The sequence below is a fragment of the Nomascus leucogenys genome, chromosome 22a, assembly GCF_006542625.1.
Source record: "Nomascus leucogenys isolate Asia chromosome 22a, Asia_NLE_v1, whole genome shotgun sequence".
In the NCBI taxonomy this organism is placed as follows: domain Eukaryota; kingdom Metazoa; phylum Chordata; class Mammalia; order Primates; family Hylobatidae; genus Nomascus; species Nomascus leucogenys.
In genome coordinates, this window is record NC_044402.1 from 130,033,523 (window position 1) to 130,053,646 (window position 20,124).

Below are 20,124 nucleotides of genomic sequence, written 5' to 3' on the forward strand. Positions count from 1 at the left end.
CTCAGGCTGCCTAATTTGGAACTTTGGAAATGAAGAGTAGTCACAGAGACAGTACCCAGGAAGGATGCTCAACCTCTACGGGCCTGCCCAGGTCAGATGATAAAAAGTCCTTGAAGGAAACAAGATGGAGATGAAAAGGACAGAAAAGAGAAAGGATGTGGATATGTGCTGTTGAGATAGAAAACCCAGGGTTTTTTGTTTTTGTTTTGAGACCGAGTCTCTATCTGTCAACCAGGCTGGAGTGCAGTGGTGCCATCTCAGCTCACTGCAACCCAACCTCCGACTCCCAGGTTCAAGCGATTCTCCTTCCTCACCCTCCCGAGTAGCTAGGATTACAGGCGCCCACCACCACGCCCGGCTAATTTTTGTAGTTTTAGTAGAGACGGGGTTTCACCAAGTTGGCCAGGCTGGTGTTGAACTCCTGACCTCAAGTGATCCACCTGCCTTGGCCTCCCAAACTGCTGGGATTACAGGCGTGAGGCACCACACCCAGCCAGGTCTTCTCACGTCTTGACCGATACCAACATAGGACATCCCAAGATAGATCATACAGCTCCCAGTTCCCTTGAGCCCCAATCTTAAGACACCAAGTGCAGCCCACTTTTCACTACAGCACACTTACTTTCTGAATTGTGTGCTTGAGATTATTCAATTAACAAAAGAAGAGATGGCTTACTTCAACAAACAATATTGCTATTTTTGGAACACAGACTCTGCAAAAGTCAGTAAAATGTTATCTTAGTTGATTGTTTAATGTTATATAATAGACTTGGAGAAGTAAATACGGGATTTTCTGTTCATACTATTTTAATATTTGTAATGGATGCTGGGCTTAATACCAAGGTGATGGGTTGATCTGTGCAGCAAGTCACCATGGCGTAAGTTTACTTACGTAACCAACCTGCTCATCCTGCGCATGTACCCCGGAACTTAAAACGAAAGTTGAAGGAAAAAGTATATATATTTGTAATTTAATGTGACTGCCATAACTCTCCAAGGAGGGAGAGTTATCCCTTTATACAGCTGAGGGAGCTATATTTGTGGAAAGTTAAAAGATCTGTCTAAAATACTTAGTCAGGTAACGGAGTCATTAAGACTCAAAGCTATACCTCACCAGAACTTACACTCTTTCTATGACACCACAGTAACTCCTTGTCCCTCTGGAGTCTTTCTTCCAGAAAAGGATACTGATTTATAAATATTCACTCTAAAAGTAGAAAGATAGCTCTTTATCCTTCTTTTACTAGGCCCTCAAGTCAAATGAAATCATTTATATGTTGACGGTTTGAAGAGCAACAGGGCAAAAGACATTCCCCAAAAAAATTCAACAAAAAAGTTTTCAATACACAGTGATTACAAATCAGATATTTATAGTCACAGAGCAACCCAAATTAGATGAACAAATATATTCAATGTAAACAAAACAAAACAAAAGGAAAAGCTAGCAGCAAATTAAAAGGAGTTTGCTTATCAAGTGGCCGAATGATCTATCTCCGAATACAATGTGGAACCTATGTTTCATTCTTTAAAATCTCCTCTTTGCAAATGGAAAGTCCTGTGTATAATATGACCGTGTTCCCAAGAATGCACACGTGAAGGCAGCATTCCCCACGCCGCCTCCGCAACCAACCTGGCATGCCGGATGGATGCAATGGCATTGCTGAACTCGCTGTCAATGCTGCGGCAGTTGTAGAACTCCTCATAGGCTGGCCTGGAAGAACCCTGGTATTCAATGCGGCTGATGCGGCAAATCCCTACAATCAGGATGATCAGCATAAGGATGAAGGCCACGCAGAGGGCTCCGATGATGATGTAGAGGGAGTGCCGTGGCATGTTGGTGAGGCTCTCCGCCATGTGCCCGGACTTCCACTGGAGGTCTGCAGGCAAAAATAAGCAAGTGGCTGGGTATGAGTTGTGACCTTTGAGAATGTGAAGGCCTTTTTCATCTTTGCATAGATAACTTAAAACCTAAGGGCCGTTCAAACTTGGAAGACTTATTTTCTACGGATTATCCAGACCCAGGGTTAATATCCTTACTACATAAGGACTTCTTAAGAATAACTAAGAAAAACCACAGGCTGGGCACGGTGGCTGACGGCTGTAATCCCAGCACTTTGGGAGGCTGAGGCAGGTGGATCACTTGAGGTCAGGAGTTCAAGACCAGCCTGGCCAACATGGAAAAACCCCATCTCTACTAAAAATACAAACATTAACTGGGCATGGTGGTGGATGTCTGTAATCCCAGCTACTCGGGAGGCTGAGGCAGTAGAATCACTTGAACTCGGGAGGCGGAGGTTGCAGTGAGCCAAGATCACACCACTGCACTCCAGTCTGGGCGACAGAGTGAGACTCCATCAAACAAAAAAAGAAAAACCAGAAATATGCCACAGAAAAACAAAGGATATAAGGAGGAATTCATCAAAAAAATACAAATAGAAAATTACTTGGCTTCAGAATTACAAAAAAGTGCAATTCCTCTACCAGCTCCCAAATATTACTTTAAAATAATAACCACAGTTGGCAAGGGTACCCAGAAATAAGGACTACAAGTTGATACATAATCCTTTCATTTACTAATTAGCATATGCTCTGACCCAGATATTCCCATTTTAGGATTTATGCTGGGGAAGTAGCCCAGGAAATGCATAAAGCCTTATGTGTGAGGATGCTCATCTTAGTATCACAATTTGTAAATGTTATCACCTATTCCATATTTAGAAAAAGGCTCAGAAAATCACACAGACAACCATGTACTCACTGCTTAGTTAATAATGTTAATATTTTACCATTTTTCTTTAGACTTTTTTTCAGATAGTTTTTTAAAAAGAAATAAAATATGGCTGGGCGTGGTGGCTCATGCTTGTAATCCCAGCACTTTGGGAGGCCAAGGCAGGCAGATCGCTTTGAGTTTAGGAGTTTGAGACCAGCCTGAGCAGTATGGCAAAACCCTTTCTCTACAAAAAATACAAAAATTAGCCAGGCATAGTGGCACATGCCTGTGGTCCCAGCTACTCAGGAAGCTGAGGCTAGAGAATCACTTGCACCTGGGAGATGGAGGTTGCAGTGAGCCAAGATCACACCACCACACTTCAGTCTGGGCAACAGTGAGACCCTGTCTCAAAAGAAGAAAAAAAACACAAACAAATATAGCTAGAGTTCCCTCACCCCATACTCTCTCTCCATTCCACATGCAACAACATAATTTAGAAAAGTCAAAAAATAAAAACCTAAATATTTAACACTCAGTGAGATGAAAAGGTATCCACTAAACAACAAAAGAATAAAAGCATGTTACCAAACAGGATCTACTTGGACAGTACAATAATTTGACAATATCTTATGAGTTTAAAATGTCTATATACACATTGAAACGGTCAAAAGGATAGTATGATAATGATGGCAAACATATATTGATTTCTTATTATAAACTAAGCTCTTTAAAAACAGCTCATTTAATCATTATAACCACCAGAAGATACATTATTCTCTCTCCCCACTTTACAAAGGAGGCCTAGAGAATTGACATCACTTGGAGTGAATGCCTCCGATACAAGTCAGAATCTGAGGTCTTGGCCTTTGCACAGCAACATACTAACAACAGTGATCTCTAAAAGACAGGATTAAAAATGATTATTTTCCTCTGTATATGTCTGAGTCTTTTCCAGCTTTTTAAAAATGAGAATGTATTCCTTTTCCAATAAAGAAATATGTAATACATTATTTAAAGAAGACATTTGTAGGATCATCTTCCAGCATAAGAGTGGAAATAGTATCAGCCTTGGGATCACACCAACCTTGCTTTCAATCCGTCTCCTACATTTACTTGATCTCCTTGAGCTTCGGTTTCTTTGTTTGTAAAATGGAAATAACAACATATACCCCATTGGCTTGCTGCAGCATGAGTTAGGAAACATGTTTTTAAAACATTTAAAACTTTTTAACTTTCTAAAAAGTTAAACTTTCTAAAAAGTTAAAAAAATTTTTAACTTCCTAAAAAATTAAAAAAAAAAAGTTTTAACTTCCTAAAACGTTTTTAAAAAGAGTTTTAACTTTCTAAAAAGTTAAAAAAGAGTTTTAACTTTCTAAAAAGTTAAAAAAGAGTTTTAACTTTCTAAAAAGTTAAAAAAGAGTTTTAACTTTCTAAAAAGTTAAAAAAGAGTTTTAACTTTCTAAAAAAGTTAAAAAAAGTTTTAACTTTCTAAAAAAGTTAAAAAAAGTTTTAACTTTCTAAAAAAGTTAAAAAAAGTTTTAACTTTCTAAAAAAGTTTTAAAAAAGTTTTAACTTTCTGAAAAAGTTAAAAAAAAAGTTTTAACTTTCTGAAAAAGTTAAAAAAAAAGTTTTAACTTTCTGAAAAAGTTAAAAAAAAAGTTTTAACTTTCTAAAAAAGTTAAAAAGTCCACTCCTGGACATGTGGTGGTGGTCCCTAAAGAGGAGCAGCTGTGGTGGTGGAGGAGGGAAGGATAAAGGGTCACATGCTGTCCCCTAAGGCACATGTTCTGAGCTGAGGATTACTGAGCATGGCCCTGTGTCCTTCCTAAAAGCACCAACCTGTATTAGCAGGAAAAACTGGAAGGACAGGATGTAATCTCTGTGATTGGCATAGGTCAAGAACATCGAGTTATTTCCTGTTTATAGATCTGCACCCAAATGAAACTATCTAGATAGTATACACAGGATTTGAAAGGAAATTCTGGAAATTTTAAAGAGCTAGGTAAGATCAAAGAGAAGCTGAACTCGTATGGAAAAAAGAATGCTTTCTCTACTTTACTCACACCACCACCACCACCACCATTCCACACTTCCCCACCCACACCAGGACATCATTTTCATGGTAGAATTCCAAGTGCCTGCAAATGAGATTCAGAGGTTAGTGGAAATGGAAATGAGCCTGTCTTTCCATGAAATCCACAGGACTCTTCTCACTGTTCCATTATCGCTGAGAGTCTTTGTGGCCTCTGGATACTCACACCCTCATCTTAGCTGTATCTTCAGTCCTCATAGATCTAACAATCACAATTAGCTATTCCTTACCTTGAAAAGCTGCAGTCAGTCTGAAGAAGAGCACAGATAGACACCCAAACCGGGGGTCCGGCCTGCAGACCCACTTTCTAGAAGCTAACAGAAAAATGACCCAAGAGCCCAGCCTGGATGCTTCCTGAGAATTTGAGAACAGATGAATAACGTGATTTCTGAGTTTGCATCCAGACCATCCTGAATATTTCACCAAAACCTTCGAATCCTGGTTTGTCATTTGAGTCTGCCTGCCTGAGCTCATAAGGCCCATGGAGCTTAGTAAAACTATATGACCATTAGTGCACTGACTGCTTCATTTAAGCCAACTCACACACAGGCAGACAGAGTAACATAAATCACCAGAAAAAAACAGTCATGATGGAAGGGAGAAGGTGCTTGGGGAAAGCAGAACCAAGGCTCAATCCCCAAATCTGCAGCCATCTCATTTGGCAATACCTGGTGTGCATTGAGAGAGACAACTCATTTTTTCTGGCTGAAAAAGCAAGCGTGATTCACTTCATTTCCAAGTATTATAACATTCTCTAAAAAATTCAGTTGCAGGCAGGAGTCCAACACTCAGCAGAGTATGTTATAACATCCATTTAGCATCAACACAAGGGCAGCCAGTACTATGTTTCTCCTCCAACTGGGTAGAGTGCTCAGATCAGATCACTATGGGAGATCACACGAGTTCTTGATGAGTTCTTGCAGTCTATGCATAAGCTTCATAGAATTGACTTACACAGCACATCAATTGTGTATACACAGTGAGTGCACAACCACATGGCCACTAAAGTGAAAAAAAAACAACCATACTGGGCTATGTGCTCGGTGCAGTGTCCCAGGCCTGACTGCTTGCATTTATGACCATCTGCTCCATTTCCAAAACTCTGTACTCCAAGCTGTTTGGACTTTTGGAAAAACTTTCTCAAGATTTCTCCTAAAAGCTCTGCTTTCCTCTCTCCCCCTGCCCTTTTCTTTAAAGCTAGATTCCACCTCACTGTCATCTAAAACTTTTTTGATACAAATGACTGTGGCTGCTTTACAGGCTAATTGGTTTAGTAGCTGGGATGGATCTGGCTAAGTCCAACGCTAGGTCTGAGAGGCAGCAAATTTATCTATGCCAGGTGCCTGCAACCACCATCTCTCAGTCCAGATGCTATCCTCATAAGTCATTGCTTTGCTGCATCCCAGGAGTCTCATCACATGAATCGTTGACTATGTCGGCTACAGCATGGCACTGGGAAGAGCTGTGAACCAGACTATGCCAGATGGGTTCATCTCATCCGCCCCAGCAGGTGCATGACCAGGAATGCATGTGCACGAGCTGCTCAAGAAAAATGTCACACTTGTGAGTCTTACAGTTCATTTTCATTTTCGTAAACTAAGTTTGTTTAAGGTTTTGTATTTTCCAAAGTGCTTTTGCATTAAACATTTCAGTTGGCCCTAAACAAACACCTTGAGCTAGGCAGAGGTGCTAAACTTGGAGCAGCTGCTCAAGGTGAGGCAGGCAGTCAGTGGCCAAGCTGAGAATAAAATCAGACCCACCTCCACTCTGCCAAAAAGAGACTCCAGTCAATTTACATATTGAGTCTAAAATACATAGCCCATATCTATTTTTTAATTTACCTAGATGAATGTAGCTATACTAGTTAATTTGCTTACCTATGTTATTTTTTAAAAAGAGCAAAAGTGAGACTGTTTCTTAAGAAGATGTTACTTAGCTTAATAATTTTTAAGACTACTTGTTGCCTAGAACAATTGTGAGGAGGGATGTCAAATTACTTTGTTTTCTATAGCTAAAGGTTAGCAGGACAATCAAAGCAGTCAGTGAGACTGAAAAAGATTAACAACTCTTGTTAATCTCCAGAAGAGGAATGAATGCGAAAAGGGAATGAAAGAGATCATCTCCTTTATGGGGATCCATTCACTGAGCACATTAATTAAGGACCTACTATGTGCCAGGCACAGTGGTGAGTGACAGGGATGGAAAGCAAGGGAAAATAGAGAGAAAAGTAGGCTCATGTAGTCCCCAGTTTTCTGAGGGATGCAGGGATCAGGCAAATGATCCCCAAAACAAAGTAAAAGTACAACTGTGCTATGTCTACAAGGAACGAGCTCTTCAGTGCAGCAGGAGGACAGGAGGCATTTTACCTCACTGACTGCCAAGAGAGCTTGCACAACAGGAGTCCTTATGGAGTTAGGTTCTAAGTATGGGTGGGCACTAACCAGGGACGGGCAAGAGCAGAGGGGAGACTGCACAGGCAAAGAACCAGAGTGAGCACAGGCCTGTGGGAGGGGGGTGAGGGAGAAGAACAAGGGCTGGAAGGAGAACAGCATGACTGCTTGAGAGAGAGGCAGAGAGTGGTCACAGCAAGGAGAAGGGATCTCCTTGCAGGGTAGGGCAGTGTGGCCTTGGGTCTTTAGTCACTTATTTATTTTAATAGGAGCTTGGCACCGTCAGGGTTGGAAACAGTGGGAGGGAGGGTCTGAGTGTTCCAATTTGCACTTTGAAAAGATCCTTCTCGCTGTGCATGAAGAAAGGGTTTGAGGAGCAAGGACAGAGGCCGGTTCAGAGGCTCCTGTAGGATGGGGGCGGAGTTAGTGGTAACTTGACCTGTGGTGATGGGCATGGAGACAGAGAGAGGGGAATGGATGTGAGTGCTGTGTTAGGGGGGAATCAACCAGACTAAATGCAGCTTGTACAGATAGGCCAATGAGGGGAGAGAAACCAGGAGGCCAATTCCTGGTTTCCTGGCTTTTATCACTGGATGGATGAGGTGCTATAGCCAAGTGAGATGACCAGGTTTGAGAGGAAGATCCTGAGTTTGGTTTTACACATGTTAAATTGGAGGTACCAATTCTGGACATGGGCTTTGGGAAAGAACATACAACTAAATCCTCAAAAGCAATCGCAACAAATGCAAAAATTGACAAGTGAGACCTAATTAAACTAAAGAGCACAGCAAAAGAAACTATTGACAGAGTAAACAGACAACCTACAGAAGAGGAGAAAATATTCGCAAATGATGCATCCAAGAAAGGTCTAATATCCAGAATCTATAAGAAACTTAAACAATTGAACAAACAAAAACCAAATAACCTCATTCAAAAGTGGGCAGGAGATATGCACAGACACTTCTTAAAAGAAAGCATATAAGTGGCCAACAAACATGAAAAAATGCTCAGCATCATTAATTATCAGAGAAATGCAAATCAAAACCACAATAAGATAACCATGTCCCACCAGTCAGAATGGCGATGATTAAAAAGTCAAGAAACAACAGATATTGGCAAGGCTGAGAGAAAAAGGGAACACACTGTTGGTGGAAATGTAAATTAGTTCAGCTACTGTGGAAAGCAGTTTGGAGATTTCTCAAAGAACTTAGAACTACTACTCAACTCAGCAGTCTCATTACTGGGTATGTATCCAAAAGAAAACAAATTGTTCTACTAAAAAAGTACAGGCACGTTCACTGCAGCACTATTCACAATAGCAAAGATACAGAATCAACCAAGGTGCCCATCAATGATGGATTGAATAAAGAAAATCTGGTACATATACAGCATGGAATACCATGCAGCCATAAAAAAAGAGTGAAATCATGTCCTTTGCAGCAATATGGATGCAGCTGAAGGCCATAATCCTAAGTGAATTAACATAGGAGCAGAAAAACAAACACCACATGTTCTCACTTATAAGTGGGAGCTGGCCAGGCATGGTGGCTCACACCTGTAATCCCAGCAGTCTGGGAGGCCTAAGCGGGTGGATAGCTTTGATCTTAGGAGTTCCAGACCAGCCTGGCCAACACGGCGAAACCCCATATCTACTAAAAATACAAAAAAAATAGCCGAGTGTCATGGTACATTCCTGTAATCCCAGCTACTTAGAAGGCTGAGGCACAAGAATGGCTTGAGCCTGGGAAGCGAAGGGTGCAGTGAGCTGAGATCGCACCAGTGAACTCCAGCCTGGGTGAGACCCTGTCTTAAAAAAGAAAAAAAAAAAAATAGGAGCTAAACATCGGGTACTTGTGGACATGGAGGCCACACAATAGACATTAGGGACTACTAGGGAGGAAGGAAAGGAAGGGGGGAAATGGTTAAAAAACCAATGGGGACTATAGTCAGTACCTGGGTGACAGGATCATTCATATCCCAAACCTCAGCATCACACAATGTACCCAGGTAAAAACCTGCACATGTGCTCCTTGAATCTAAAATAAAAGTTGAATAAACAAATAAATAAATTGGAAGTACCTTTAAGACACCCAAGCAGTTATGTCTAATAGTTAAATTTTGATGTTTAGCTCATCACTTTGGTTAGTAAGAGCTGATATTTATTGAGGTTTCAATTTGTGCTGGACACTAAGTGTTAAGGTGTTAACTCACCTATTCCTCCTATAATGCTTTGAGGTAGACACTATTATTACCTTCATTTTATATAGGAAGCAACTGAGACTCTAAGAGGAAAGCTATGTGCCCAGGGTTACACACATAGTAAGTGGCAGCCCCTGAGTTTAAGCCCAGGTGCTCTGGTTCTAAAGCCACACACTTCAATCAATAAGGAATATTTTCCAAACTGTAGATCGTAGAAATCAATGTAATGGGGCCAGACTCACATTAAAAAAAAAAAAATTTAGAGAACTACTTCAGAGTTTGTCACACTTATAAAAAGTTAAGTATTATTTTATGTTATGTGTGTTTGTGTGTATATTAGGCTGTGTGTTACATGCAGCGTCAAGATGTAAAACATACTGCTTACTGTGGGTTGCACTCAAAAGGCATGAAAAGCATTTCCCGATGCTGTACACATCCATCAGTACTCTTCAGAGAGGCAATGGAAAGTTCCTCCTCATGAGATTTTTTGGAATAAAAAAGTCAAGATCGAATTACATCAATAACAACTACCTAGCTATATAATGCCTGTGGTCCTATAATATTCTGTACTTGCAGCAAATTGGTTATTAACCCAAAAGTATCTAGTTTACCAAGATTCCATCAGAGATGGGAAATTTTATTTTCAGCAAATGCCCAGAGACTTCTAGTTGTTCAAAGAGAAAGACAGCTGATGATAATAATTAAGGTAATCATTTATTAAGTATCTACTATGTACCAGTCACTGAACAATATTGGTTACATTTACTATCCCATTTATCAAGGCCTAAGGCTCAGAGACCTTGTTTTCTGGCCCAGGGATAAATACCTGAGCTAGAATTCAAAACAGCTCAACTCACAGAATTGAGTTATCAACCACAAAACTCCACAGCAGCATTCTTTCCACTCAATCAGTATGCTTTCCCCATATCTAGCCACAATCCCTCCCTGAGTAGGGGATGCATTCCTGGTGTTCCAAGTATGTACTAAAGGTAATTATGGATTCAGTGGGATTTGCAAGTTACCCTTGGACCCCACCACCATTGCTTTCAAGGGGAAAAGTTCTAAAAGGCAAAAAGCCAACTTATAATGAAGTGCTCATGAAAAGTTAAAAGATAATCACCAACCAAAATCAAAATATTAAATGCAAAAACCTTTTGACAATTTTATCTTTGAGAATTTCTACTATTGATATTCTTACATAAGTAAGCACAAAGATGCTGCTACAATCTGAATGTATGTGACTCCCAAGCTTAAATGTTGCAACCTAATCGATACAGTTAGGCATTGCGTCCCCACCCAAATCTCATCTTGAATTGTAATCCCCATAATCCTCATAATCCCCACATGTCAAGGGAGAGACAGGTGGAAGTAACTGAATCATGGGGGTGGTTCCCCCATGCTGTTCTCATGAAAGTGAGTTCTAACGAGATCTGATGGTTTTAGAAGGGGTTCTTCCCTATTCACTCAACATTTCTCCTTCCTGCCACCTTGTGAAGAAGGTGCCTTGCTTCCCCTTCGCCTTCTGCCATGATTGTAAGTTTCCTGAGACCTTCCCAGCCATGCTGAAATGTGAGTCAATTAAACTTCTTTTCTTTATAAATTACCCCGTCTCAGGCAGTTCTTTATAACAGTATGAAAACAAACTAATAAACTAATCAACGAAGCGATGGTATTAAGAGATGTAGTCTTTGGGAAGTGATTAAGTCATGAGGGCTCTGCCTTCATGAACTAGGTTAATGTCCTTATAAAAGAGGCCCAAGAGAGCCACCTTGCCTTTCCACCATGTGAAGACACTGCCAGAAGGCCCTATCTATGAGGAATGGGCCCCCGTCAGACACTGGATCTGCCAGTGCCTTGCTCTCAGACTTCTCAGCCTCCAGAACTGTGAGCAATTGCTTACTGTAAGGTATTTTGTTATAGTATCCCAAGCAAACTAAGACAGGTGCATATATAGAATATTCATTCTAGTATTGCTTTAAATAGCAAAACCCCTCAAATGTATTATCTATCAATGGGGGTCTGATTAAATAAATTTTGGAGATGCTAAAGAATGGAAATACCATGTGACATTTTAAAAAGTGTCGTAGATCTGCATAAGGTAGTGTGGGTGCACCTTCAGGATATGCTGTTACACATAAAAGCAATACGTTGAAGAGTGTATATAAAACTCTCATTTGTACAGGAGAAAATAGGAACTTATCTATTGACTGATGCATCTAGAAGAATACGCAATAAATGTCTAACAGTAGTTACCTTTAAGGAGTGAGGTGGGGATATGGATAAGGAGAGATATTAATTAATTTTATTTTTTAAACATCTTGGTTTATATAAAAATGAGAACCAAAGAAGCCAACCTATTTGTATAATAAGAACTTCCCATATAATATAATCATTTGACATGTTTCTTTAACCATTATTAAATTCCATCTATTGTTAAAGGAAGAGGCCCAAGACATCCATCTATACTTCCCCTCTGGCCCCAGGATGAGCTACTTTCCCTTTACCTGGTTGTCTAGAGGTGGCTATGCAAAGCCTTACAGTGACTCATCGTATATTCAAACCTGCCCTCAGATTACAAGCTCCCAAAGGCAGGGTATGTTTCATTAACCTTTATATTCCAGAACTACACTCAATGGCTGACAATAAAGAGCCACTGATTCCTGATTGAATGCATAAATCTAAGATAGCCTATTTGCCTATTTCTCAACTGCAAAATATCATTAATTCAATAGTTTAACTGTATTTAACCATAGATTCAACTGTTTAATATACAAAACTGGCCAACTGTCAGTCAGCGAGGTTAACTATAACCCTAACTTTATAAAGCTTACACAAACAAAGCAAAACACACCAACACTGCTATGTCAAGATTTATAGAAATTTTGATTTTTAGACCTTGATTCTAGGAAGGCATATTTTCCCTTTATTATAATTCAGAAAAAATTATGATCAGTCCCAGGGTGGTAAAAATGAATGGCAGAGAATTAAAACTTCACTGATGTTGTTCTGTTAATTTCCAGAACTGTGGGTTTTCATTTGCCTTAAAACAGGTGTAAATCACTATAGCTATTTGAACGATTCTATTAGGATGGTCCTGGATCAATCTTCTTGATAGTTTTGATAAATCTGTGTGGTCTGTTAGATTTCTGCTTCTTATTACTGACTGGTGGCCAGATAATTACCCTAAAGCGGCAAATGACTAGGATGATGCATTAATAGATAACATTAATTCTACCTCATCCCCAAATATTGTAATATTTAAGAACAAATAGAGAGAGGAATGAGATACCATTGGTGGGTGGTATGAAAGGCAGAATAAGGGTCTCCTGAAGATGTCCTAATGCCCAGAACCTATCAATACATTATATGGCAAAAATGACTTTGCAAATGTGATTAAATTGAGATCTTGAGATGGAGAGATTATTCTGGATTATCTGGACAAGCTCAATGCAACCATAAGAGTCCTAATAAGTGAAAGAAGGAGGTAGGAGAGTTGACAATTGAGTGATGAGAATGAAAGCAGAGGCCAAAATGACATGATTTCTGACTTTGAAGAATGCAGAAGGGACCATGAGCCAAGAAATGTGAGCAGCCTTAAGATTAGAAAAGGCAAGGGGAGACAAGTTCTCCCCTAGAGCCTCCAGAAGGAAGACAGCCCTGCTGGTCCCTTGATTTGAGCCCAGTGAGGCCCATTTTGGACTTTTGCCTTCCGGAACTGTAACGTGATAGATCTGTGTTGTTTTAAGTCACTCAATTTGTGGTAATTTGTTACAGTGACAAGAGGAAACTAATACAGATGGTCAGGGAAGGCATCTTTGAACTGAGACCTGAATGAGAAGAAGGCAGCTATGCTAAGATCTGAAGGAAGAGAGCTCCAGGCATAGGGAACAGCATGGGTGAAGGTCCTGAAGGCAGGGATGACCTTGACCTGCTCAAGGAAGGGAAAGCAGGACACTGTGGCTACAGCAGAGGGAGCAAGGAAGAGAGGCAAGCAATGTGGCCTCCGAAGGCAGTGATCGAGTTAGTAGAAGCCTCCTTTACTTCCTCGGGTGACTCAGCAGCCCTCCAGCACCATGTAGCTATGTGGGCCATGGTTCTCTGTGTACATCTGAGCTTTTCTGTTTAGATCTACTGACTAGACTTTGAGATATCCAGGCATCCTCCTCTTGGTTTCTGGATACTTCAGAGGATCACAGATGCTCAGGGTTAGAAACAGACCTCAGAGGCCATGGTTCCCATGGCTCACGCAGGACTAGAGGCCTCTTACAGCTTCCCTGCCCACCAAATGTACGAATTCTGTGTCCACTCTGGATCCTGGGATCCATTCCATTGATTCAGACCCAATTATCTAGACACAAGCTACTGGCTTCAGCTATGTGTCATCCGCAAACCTCATACACATGATCTCCTTTCCATATACTCAGGTCATGGTTAGAAATATCCAGTGCTGGGACCTGGCAGAGCCGAATCTGTAATTAAATTTAGTTTTGATACCTTTGGCCCTATAGAGAAATATAAATGAGATCATCAAATGGAAGATGATAGAGTGAGTGAACAGAGTGTCCAGGTATGCACTGAGATGTGTAATGTACCCTATCACATCCAGCCACTCAGAATAGCCACTGTCCTGGGCTGTAGGCAGCATCTAAAAAGACAATTGCTGAAAGTTAATCCTCCCTGGGAGTAGCTCATAGCATAAGAGGTATAGTAGTATAGAAAAAATAAAAGAAAGATCAGCCAGTATTTATTTAGTGTCTACTGAACAGCAGAAATCTGTACATTTGTCTCATGTAATCCTCACAGCAACCAGCATGGGAAGCCTTCCTATAATCAAGTAGAAAGACAAGGCTCCCAGAGGTAAATTTGTTTTTCCAGGTTACATAGTTAGAATATGATGGAGCTTGAATTTGAAGTTGACTTTGATCCTTTTGTTATTCCATATTTTGCCTATATTATCATCATCAGAAGAAGTAAACTTTAGATTTTTTACAATGAAAGGATTTAACTTCAAAATTTCTTGATGATATCTTGTGTGTTCCTGACTTTTCATCTATACTCTCCTATATATTTATCTTCATGAATCCCATTTTAAAGTTATAAGTAGGTATTACTCTGCCCTAAAGGCACAAAGTGTGTCAATTTGTCATACTAAACTTTAGAATGAAAACTGATCCCATTTTGTGGAAAAGTAAACTGAGGCTCAGCACAAGCAAATGCAGTCATAACAACGAGTGCCTTGGCCAGGCAAGAACCAAGGTCCTGCTGACCCAAGTCTGGAATCCTTTCCACCAGCAGATTCCACCAGACTGGACTTAACATCCTATAACTATAGTCTCTTAGAATTTTACCACTGAAATCCTTTTCAGTCCCTTGTCTCTCTCTTCAACAAGAAAGTAGTTCTCACCCATCTTTAGCAAGGAAAGTTAATTCTAAGCCCATTCTGTATGAGAGCAATTGAGAATGCTAAGGGGGAGGCCTATAATAATTATACACTTCACACTTAGGCTGCATGAACCAAGAAGAAAGACAGTGAGTGAGCAGGTAAGAGGCTCAATCATATCCTCAGCCTCTTATCAAGTTGATCAAATTGATGTTGGAGAATGTGTTCAAGTTGGTCAAGTTGATGTCAGAGAATGTGGTCCACATTTGGACAAGAGAGTTTCCTAACACTGGTCACCCTCTACATTAGACAAACACTGAGAATGAGATGACCCTGTCCAGCCATAGGCAGCCAGAACCACCAGTGAGGGCCTGGTCTTGTGACATAGAAAGAAGGAGTAGAGACAGCAGACACATCAGGCTGAGTGACACAGACAGACAGGCAGGCAAGCAGGCAGGCAGGGCTGTGGGTACTGATTTGCATCCTTCCAAATTCACACAGAAGACAAGTTTTATTTATCTGTCAAAAGGTGAGTGAGCAGGTGAGAGAGCGCAGAAGGGAGTTCTTATGCAATTTTCCCAGGAAAAGAAGCAACCTGGAATAGGGAGGAAACATTCACCCAACCAGCATGGTTAGCTTTCTTCTGCTATGAAAGATCAAATTGCCCCAGCTAATTTAAATAAGAAGACAATACCTTTCGAAGTTGAATCTTTAACAGTTCCAAAACAATTGAAAACTCGATTGCAGTCAGGCACGGTGACTCACACCTGTAATCCCAGCACTTTGGGAGGCCAAGACAGGTGGATCATGAGGTCAAGAGATCGAGACCATCCTGGCCAACATAGTGAAACCCCTTCTCTACTAAAAATACAAAAATTAGCCGGGTGTGGTGGCACACACCTGTAATCCCAGCTACTCGGGAAGCTGAGGTAGGAGAATCACTTGAACCCAGGAGGCAGAGGTTGCAGTGAGCTGAGATTGTACCACTGCACTCCAGCCTGGACACAGCAAGACCCCGTCTCAAAAAATAAGAATAAAAAATAAAATAAAATAAGAAAACTGGAGGGGTGGCTGGCAAAATGGCTGAATAGGAACAGCTCTGGTGTGTAGCTCCCATTAAGATCAATGCAGAAGGCAGCTGATTTCTGCATTTCCAACCGACGTACCTGGCTCATCTCACTGAGACTGGTTAGACAGTGGGTACAGCCCATGGACAGGGAGCAGAAGTAGGGTAGGGTGTCGCCTCACCCAGGAAGCACAAGGGGTCAAGAAACTCCCTCCCATAACCAAGGGAAGCCATGAGGGACTGTGCTGTGAGGAATGGTGCACTCCAGCCCAGATACTATGCTTTTCCCATGGTCTTCACAACCCACAGACCAGGAGATTCCCTCGGGTACCTATGCCACCAGGGCCAGGGGTTTCAAGCACAAAACTGGGCAGCCATTTGGGCAGACACCAAGCTAGCTGCAGGAGTACTTTTTTCATACCCCAGTGGCTCCTGGAACACCAGTGAGACAGAACCGTTCACTCCCCTTGAAAGGGGGCTGAAACCAGGGAGCCAAGTGGTCTAGCTCAGCAGATCCCACTCCCACGGAGCCCAGCAAACTAAGATCCACTGGCTTGAAATTCTCGCTACCAGCACAGCAGTCTGAAGTCCACCTGGGACACTGAAGCTTGGTGGGGGGAGGGGCGTCCACCATTACTGAGGCTTGAGTAGGCGGTTTTCCCCTCACAGTGTAAACAAAGCCACCAGGAAGTTCGGATTGGACGGAGCCCACCGCAGCACTGCAAAGCCACTATAACCAGACTGCCTCTCTAGATTCCTCCTCTCTGTGCAGGGCATCTCTGAAAGAAAAGCAACAGCCTCAGTAAGGAGCTTATAGATAAAACTCCCATCACCCTGGGACAGAGCACCTGTGGGTGCAGCTTCAGCAGACTTAAATGTTCCTGCCTGCCAGCTCTGAAGAGAGCAGTGGATCTCCCAGCACAGCACTTGAGCTCTGTTAAGGGACAGGCTGCCTCCTCAAGTGGGTGCCTCCTGACAGAGAAACACCTCCCAGCAGGAGTCAACAGCCACCTCATATAGGAGAACTCTGGCTGGCATCTGGCAGGTGACCCTCTGGGAAGAAGCTTCCAGAGGAAGGAACAGGCAGACATCTTTGCTGTTCCACAGCCTCCACTGGTGATACCCAGGCAAATGGTCTGGAGTAGACCTCCAGCAGACTCCAGAAAACCCACAGCAGAGGGGTCTGATTGTTAGAAGGAAAACTAACAAACAGAAAGGAATAGCATCAACATCAACAAAAAGGATGTCCACACAGAAACCCCATCCGAAGGTCACCAACATCAAAGACCAAAGGTAGATAAATCCACGAAGATGAGGAAAAACCAGCACAAAAAGGCTGAAAATTCCAAAAACCGGAATGCCTCTTCTCCTCCAAAGGATCACAACTTCTTACCAGTGAGGGAACAAAACTGGACAGAGAATGAGTTTGACGAATTGACAGAAGTAGGTTTCAGAAGGTGGGTAATAACAAACTCCTCCGAGCTAAAAGAGCATGTTCTAACCCAAGGCAAGGAAGCTAAGAAACTTGAAAAAAAGTTACATGAATTGCTAACTAGAATAACCAGTTTAGAGAAGAACATAAATGACCTGATGGAGCTGAAAAATACAGCAAGAGAATTTTGTGAAGCATACACAATTATCAACAGCCAAATAGATCAAGCAGAAGAAAGGATATAAGAGACTGAAGACCAACTTAATGAAATAAAGCATGAAGACAAGATTAGAGAAAAAAAGAATGAAAAAGAATGAACAACGCCTCCAAGAAATATGGGACTATGTGAAAAGATCAAACTTGTTTGATTGGTGTACCTGAAAGTGATGGGCAGAATGGAACCAAGTTGGAAAACACTTTTTAGGATATTATCAAGGAGAACTTCCCCAACCTAGCAAGACAGGCCAACATAATTCAGAAAATACAGAGAACACCACGAAGATACTCCTCGAGAAGAGCAACCCCAAGACATATAATCATCAGATTCACCAAGGTTGAAATGAAGGAAAAATGTTAAGTGCAGCCAGAAAGAAAGATCGAGTTACCCACAAAAGGAAGCCCATCAGACTAACAGCGGATCTCTCTGCAGAAACCCTACAAGCCAGAAGAGAGTGGGGGCCAATACTCAACATTCTGAAAGAAAAGAATTTGCAACCCAGAATTTCATATCCAGCCAACCTAAGTTTCATAAGTGAAGGAGAAATAAAATACTTCACAGACAAGCAAATGCTGAGAGATTTTGCTACCACCAGGCCTGCCTTACAAGAGCTCCTGAAGGAAGCACTAAATATGGAAAGGAAAAACCAGTACCAGCCACTGCAAAAACATACCAAATTGTAAAGACAATTGACACTATGAAAAAACTGCATCAACTAACAGGCAAAATAACCAGCTAGCATCATAATGACAGGAGCAAATTCAAACATAACATACTAACCTTAAATGTAAATGGGCTAAATGCCCCAGTTAAAAGACACACACTGGCAAATTGGATAGAGTCAAGACCCAGCGGTGTGCTGTATCCAGGAGACCCATCTCACGTGCAAAGACACACATAGGCTCAAAATAAAGGGATGGAGGAATATTTACCAAGCAAATGGAAAGCAAAAAAAGGAGGGATTTCAATCCTAGTCTCTAATAAAACAGACTTTAAACCAACAAAGATCAAAAGAGACAAAGAAGGGCATTACATAATGGTAAAGGGATCAACGCAACAAGAAGAGCTAACTGTATTAAATATATATGCACCCAATAAAGGAGCACTCAGATTCATAAAGCAAGTTCTTAGAGACCTACAAAGAGAATTAGACTCCCACACAATAATAGTGCGAGACTTTAACACCCTACTGTCAATATTAGACAGATCCACGAGACAGAGGATTAACAAGAATATTCAGGACTTGAACTCAGCTCTGGACCAAGCAGACCTAATAGACATCTACAGAACTCTCCACTCCAAATCAACAGAATATACGTTCTTCTCAGCACCACTTTGCACTTATTCTAAAATTGACCACATAAATGGAAGTAAAACACTCCTCAGCACATACAAAAGAATGGAAATCATAACAAACAGTCTCTCAGACCACAGTGCAATCAAATTAGAACTCAGGATTAAGAAACTCACTCAAAACTGCACAACTACATGGAAACTGAACAACCTGCTCCTGAATGACTACTGGGTAAATAACGAAATTAATGCAGAAATAAATAAGTTATTTGAAATCAATGAGAACAAAGACACAATGTACCAGAATCTCTGGGATACAGCTAAAGCAGTGTTTAGAGGGAAATTTATAGCACTAAATCCCCACAGGAGAAAGTGGGAAAGATCTAAAATCGATACCCTAACATCACAATTAAAAGAACTAGAGAAGCAAGAGCAAACAAATTCAAAAGCTAGCAGAAGACAAGAAATAACTAAGATCAGAGCAGAACTGAAGGAGAGAGAGACAAGAAAAACCCTTCAAAAAATCAAGGAATCCAGGAGCTGGTTTTTTGAAAAGATTTACAAAATAGATAGACCACTAGCCAGACTAATAAAGAAGAAAAGAGAGAAGAATCAAATAGACACAATAAAAATTGATAAAGCAGATATCACCACTGATCCGATAGAAATACAAACTACCATCAGAGAATACTATAAACACCTCTATGCAAATAAACTAGAAAATCTAGAAGAAACAGATAAATTCCTGGACACATACACCCTTCCAAGACTAAACCAGAAACAAGTTGAATCCCAGAATAGACCAATAACAAGTTCTGAAATTGAGGCAGTAATTAATAGCCTACCAACCAAAAAAAGCCCAGGACCAGGTGGATTCACAGCCAAATTTTATCAGAGGTACAAAGAGGAGCTGGTACCATTCCTTCTGAAACTATTCCAAACAACAGAAAAGAGAGACTCCTTCCTAACTCATTTTATGAGGCCAGCATCATCCTGATACCAAAACTTGGCAGAGACGCAACAAAAAAAGAAAATTTCAGGCCAATATCCCTGGTAAACATTGATGCAAAAATCCTCAATAAAATACTGGCACACCGAATCCAGTAGCACCTCAAAAAGCTTATCCACCACTGCACTCCAGTCTCGGCGACAGAGCGAGACCCCATCTAAAAAAAAAAGCTCATCCACCACAATCAAGTTGGCTTCATCCCTAGGATGCAAGGGTTCGATATATGCAAATCAATAAACGTAATCCATCACATAAACACAACCAATGATAAAAACCACATGATTATCTCAATAGACACAGAAAAGGCCTCCGATAAAGTTTAACACCCCTTCATGC

General features: G+C 41.1%; 1 protein-coding gene across 1 annotated transcript in view; it reads right to left on the bottom strand.

Moving 5' to 3' along the window:
* Positions 1-20,124, bottom strand: part of DNER (delta/notch like EGF repeat containing) — a 355,032-nt gene that overhangs the window by 7,809 nt on the left and 327,099 nt on the right. Inside the window, exon 12 of the mRNA XM_030803026.1 lies at positions 1,631-1,877. Coding sequence (XP_030658886.1) covers positions 1,631-1,877 — 247 coding nt within the window. The remainder of the gene's footprint in view (positions 1-1,630; positions 1,878-20,124) is intronic.